General features: G+C 50.2%; 1 protein-coding gene across 1 annotated transcript in view; it reads left to right on the forward strand.

Annotated features, from left to right (window-relative positions):
* The window catches only part of LOC113807974 (probable glutamate receptor), a 9,158-nt gene that overhangs the window by 1,380 nt on the left and 2,778 nt on the right, over nt 1-5,000 (forward strand). Inside the window, exons 5-8 of the mRNA XM_070126060.1 lie at nt 469-559; nt 1,136-1,436; nt 4,354-4,571; nt 4,899-5,000. The exon at nt 4,899-5,000 is cut by the window's right edge and continues 79 nt beyond it. Of these exons, the coding sequence (XP_069982161.1) occupies nt 469-559; nt 1,136-1,436; nt 4,354-4,571; nt 4,899-5,000 (712 nt within the window). The remainder of the gene's footprint in view (nt 1-468; nt 560-1,135; nt 1,437-4,353; nt 4,572-4,898) is intronic.

Genomic DNA, 5,000 nt, shown 5'->3' on the forward strand with positions numbered 1-5,000 from the left:
CATTATCACTACAGTAACCTGTTTTGTCTCTCATTCAGATACATATTTAGAGAAATTTCAAACGTTTTATCAGCTGATTCCGTATTAGTTTTAGTTTAGTTTAGTCTTTTATTTACCACCCTGGATAACTGCACAGGCGTGGGCAAGCTGTGGTACATGATGCATGGTCAAAAGATTATATAATAATATTAGTATTAGAAATTTAGGCTATTCCTTGTCAGTTGTCACGGAATACGCAGTGTCATCAATCCTGAACTCACAGTTGAATTTCATGCTGAAAGGAAATACAATTCCTTTTGAGAGTAGATTCCATTATCATCAATACATAAAAAAATGTAAAAAGAAGTTTTAGTTAACCTAAGAAAATCGTTTACTGCCAAACAAAGCTAAACTGCTCTAAGTGAAATGTGATTCCCCGTGACCGTAGATTTTCCACAGTCCTTCATTCAATTTCTTTTTTCTTTTCAGGTACAGCTTTGTCAGGCCCCCAGATGGGTCATGGGGCACCAAGAAGGAGGATGGGTCATGGACGGGCATGGTTGGCGTCGTCACCAGGAAGGTAAGGTCAGCGAACGAAAGGAAAAAGTTACTTGTACCGATTTTCGAATGAAATGAACCCTCATTCAGAGACATAGCTTGTTCTCTTCAAGTATCAAAGACCAAAGTTATGTAGTTCTAATTTTGATATCGATATACATGAACGCACACACACACCCACGCGCGCGCGCGCGCGTGGATGTGTGTTTGTGTGTGCATGTAAATGCATATACATATATGTATTTATATATGTATGTATGTGTGTGTGTTTGTGTGTACATATACATATATATATATATATATATATATATATATATATATATATATATATATATATATATATATATATATATATATATATATACATATGTATGTATGTATGTATGTATGTATGTATATATGTGTATATATATATATATGTATATAATATATATATATGTATATATGTGTATATATATATATATATATATATTATATACATATATATACATATATATATATATATATATATATATATATATATATATATATATATATATATTTGTATGTATATACGTATATGCTCATCAATCTTTACCTATCCCCTTTCCCTCCTCAGGAGGCGCAGCTCGGCCTGGGTCCCTTCGGCATCACGCCCAGCAGGAACGAGGTGATCGAGTACACCGCGCCCATCCTCATCGACTACATCCGCATCATGGCGGGGCGTGGGCGGCCCGAGGTGGACCCCTGGGGCTTCCTCTTCCCTCTGACGGCGGGCGTGTGGGCGGCGCTGCTGGCCTGTCTCCTGCTGGTGACGGCGGCCACCTTCGTGCTGTCCGCGGTCACCCCCGAGGCTCTCGGGTCGGGCGGCGGGTCGAGCGACGGGTATTTCGGCTATTTTCGTGTCCTCCTGCAGCAAGGTAAGAGGCTTTACGGTGTTTTTTTCTGATTTAATTTTTTTTACAGTGATTCAGTTGCATTTCTTTGTTTTTTCTTCGTTCCGGGAATTCATGAGAGGGGAATGAATCGATTTAATTATGGCCAACAACATGCGCCATAATATTCGCTGGTATCTGAGTAATTGTTATGAATAACTGACTTTTTGGATATATTTTCCCCTGAATATCCCTCTCTCTCTCTCTCTCTCTCTCCTCTCTCTCTCTCCTCTCTCTCTCTCTCTCTCTCTCTCTCTCTCTCTCTCTCTCTCTATATATATATATATATATATATATATATATATATATATATATATATATATATATATATATATATATATATATATATATATATATATATATATATATATATATATATATATATATATATATATATATATATATATATATATATATGTATATATATATAAGATACTTATATCATACCTCCACACATCACTCTATCCGCTCACACTTCAACCCACCTGCATTAAACTACCTCATATACCTGCCCTAACCACCCCCAACCCTCCCCACCCCTGTTCCCTCTTCCCCACCTCCCTACCCTTCCATACCCCTATTCCCCTTACACCCCCTCCCTTCCCCTGTTCACCTTACCCCTTCCAACCCCTGTTCCTTCTTCCCCACCTCCCTACCCCTGTCCCTTCTTCCCCACCTCCCTACCCCTGTCCCTTCTTCCCCACCTCCCTACCCCTTCCTACCCCTGTTCACCTTACCCCTTCCAACCCCTGTTCCCTCTCCCCCACCTCCCTACCCCTGTTCCCTCTCCCCCACCTCCCTACCCCTGTTCCCTCTCCCCCACCTCCCTACCCCTGTTCCCTCTCCCCCACCTCCCTACCCCTGTTCCCTCTCCCCCACCTCCCTACCCCTGTTCCCTCTCCCCCACCTCCCTTCTCCTATTCTTTCTTCCCCACCTCCCTACCCCTGTTCCCTCTTCCCCACCTCCCTACCCCTGTTCCCTCTTCCCCACCTCCCTACCCATCCCTACCCCTGTTCCCTCTTCCCCACCTCTCTACCCCTCCCTACCCCTGTTCCCTCTTCCCCACCTCCCTTCTTCTGTTCCTTTTTCCCCACCTCCCTACCCCTGTTCCCTCTTCCCCACCTCCCTACCCCTGTTCCCTCTTCCCCGCCTCCCTACCCCTGTTCCCTCTTCTCCACCACCCTACCCTTGTTCCTTCTTCCCCACCTCCCTACCCCTCCCTACCCCTGTTCCCTCTTCCCCACCTCCCTTCTTCTGTTCCTTCTTCCCCACCTCCCTACCCCTGTTCCCTCTTCCCCACCTCCCTACCCCTGTTCCCTCTTCCCCGCCTCCCTACCCCTGTTCCCTCTTCCCCACCTCCCTTCTTCTGTTCCTTCTTCCCCACCTCCCTACCCCTGTTCCCTCTCCCCCACCTCCCTACCCCTGTTCCCTCTTCCCCACCTCCCTACCCCTGTTCCCTCTTCCCCACCTCCCTTCTTCTGTTCCTTCTTCCCCACCTCCCTACCCCTGTTCCCTCTTCCCCACCTCCCTACCCCTGTTCCCTCTTCCCCACCTCCCTACCCATCCCTACCCCTGTTCCCTCTTCCCCACCTCTCTACCCCTCCCTACCCCTGTTCCCTCTTCCCCACCTCCCTTCTTCTGTTCCTTTTTCCCCACCTCCCTACCCCTGTTCCCTCTTCCCCACCTCCCTACCCCTGTTCCCTCTTCCCCGCCTCCCTACCCCTGTTCCCTCTTCTCCACCACCCTACCCCTGTTCCTTCTTCCCCACCTCCCTACCCCTCCCTACCCCTGTTCCCTCTTCCCCACCTCCCTTCTTCTGTTCCTTCTTCCCCACCTCCCTACCCCTGTTCCCTCTTCCCCACCTCCCTACCCCTGTTCCCTCTTCCCCGCCTCCCTACCCCTGTTCCCTCTTCCCCACCTCCCTTCTTCTGTTCCTTCTTCCCCACCTCCCTACCCCTGTTCCCTCTTCCCCACCTCCCTACCCCTGTTCCCTCTCCCCCACCTCCCTACCCCTGTTCCCTCTTCCCCACCTCCCTACCCCTGTTCCCTCTTCCCCACCTCCCTTCTTCTGTTCCTTCTTCCCCACCTCCCTACACCTGTTCCCTCTTCCCCACCTCCCTACCCCTGTTCCCTCTTCCCCACCTCCCTACCCCTGTTCCCTCTTCCCCACCTCTCTACTCCTATTTTCCCTACCCCTGTTCCCTCTTCCCCACCTCCCTACCCCTGTTCCTTCTTCCCCACCTCCCTACCCCTCCCTACCCCTGTTCCCTCTTCACCACCTCCCTTCTTCTGTTCCTTCTTCCCCACCTCCCTACCCCTGTTCCCTCTTCTCCACCACCCTACCCCTGTTCCCTCCTCCCCACCTCCCTTCTCCTATTCTTTCTTCCCCACCACCCTACCCCTGTTCCCTCTTCCCACCTCCCTACCCCTGTCCCTTCTTCCCCACCTCCCTACCCCTCCCTACCCCTGTTCCCTCTTCCCCACCTCCCTTCTTCTGTTCCTTCTTCCCCACCTTCCTACCCCTGTTCCCTCTTCTCCACCACCCTACCCCTGTTCCCTCTTCCCCACCTCCCTTCTCCTGTTCTTTCTTCCCCACCTCCCTTCTCCTGTTCCCTCTTCCCCACCACCCTACCCCTGTTCCTTCTTCCCCACCTCCCTTCTTCTGTTCCTTCTTCCCCACCTCCCTACCCCTGTTCCCTCTTCCCCACCTCCCTACCCCTATTCCCTCTTCCCACCTCCCTACCCCTGTTCCCTCTTCCCCACCTCCCTTCTCCTGTTCCTTCTTCCCCACCACCCTACCTTCCCCCTCCCTGCTCTCGTTTCCCTTACGACCCCTCCCTACCCCTGTTCCCCTTACGACCCCTCCCTACCCCTGTTCCCCTCCCTACCCCCTTCCACCAGACGAATCGGTGGTTGGTACCCCTGGCTGGAGACGTCAGGTGGCCGCAGCGTGGATGATTGCAACGCTGGTGATCGTGAGGAGCTACGCGGGCAACCTCATGTCCCTCCTCGCCGTGCGCCACGTTCCTCAGCCTTTCCAGAGCCTGCGCGCCGTGCTGGACGATTCGGACACGGGCATGATCTGGGAGGCTAATACCGCCTACGTTCAGTATCTGAATGTGAGTGCGCGGGAATTTTTGTTTTGATTTTGATTCTCTCTCTCTCTCTCTCTCTCTCTCTTTCTCTTTCTCTTTCTTTCTCTCTCTCTCTCTCTCTCTCTCTCTCTCTCTCTCTCTCTCTCTCTCTCTCGCTGATATATGGAAAAGGATAATCGAGTTACCAAGTTTTTTTTATATAAAAAATATGGAAAGAAATAGTAAATACAAACGAAAACGAGATTATCCACATCAAAATTATAAAGAAATGCACAAAACATGGCTCGCTTTTAATCAAAATCCAACCTCCATTAGCCAATCATCACGCTTTACACACACCCTCCCTGCCAGAGCGTCAAATCGGGCACGTTCTACGAGGTGCTCCAGGCCGGCCGTCGGGGGCGCATCAAGTACCTGCGGAGCACCGAGATTCCCGCCGCAGTCGACTCGTGG

Source organism: Penaeus vannamei, chromosome 10, assembly GCF_042767895.1.
Source record: "Penaeus vannamei isolate JL-2024 chromosome 10, ASM4276789v1, whole genome shotgun sequence".
NCBI classification, from domain to species: domain Eukaryota; kingdom Metazoa; phylum Arthropoda; class Malacostraca; order Decapoda; family Penaeidae; genus Penaeus; species Penaeus vannamei.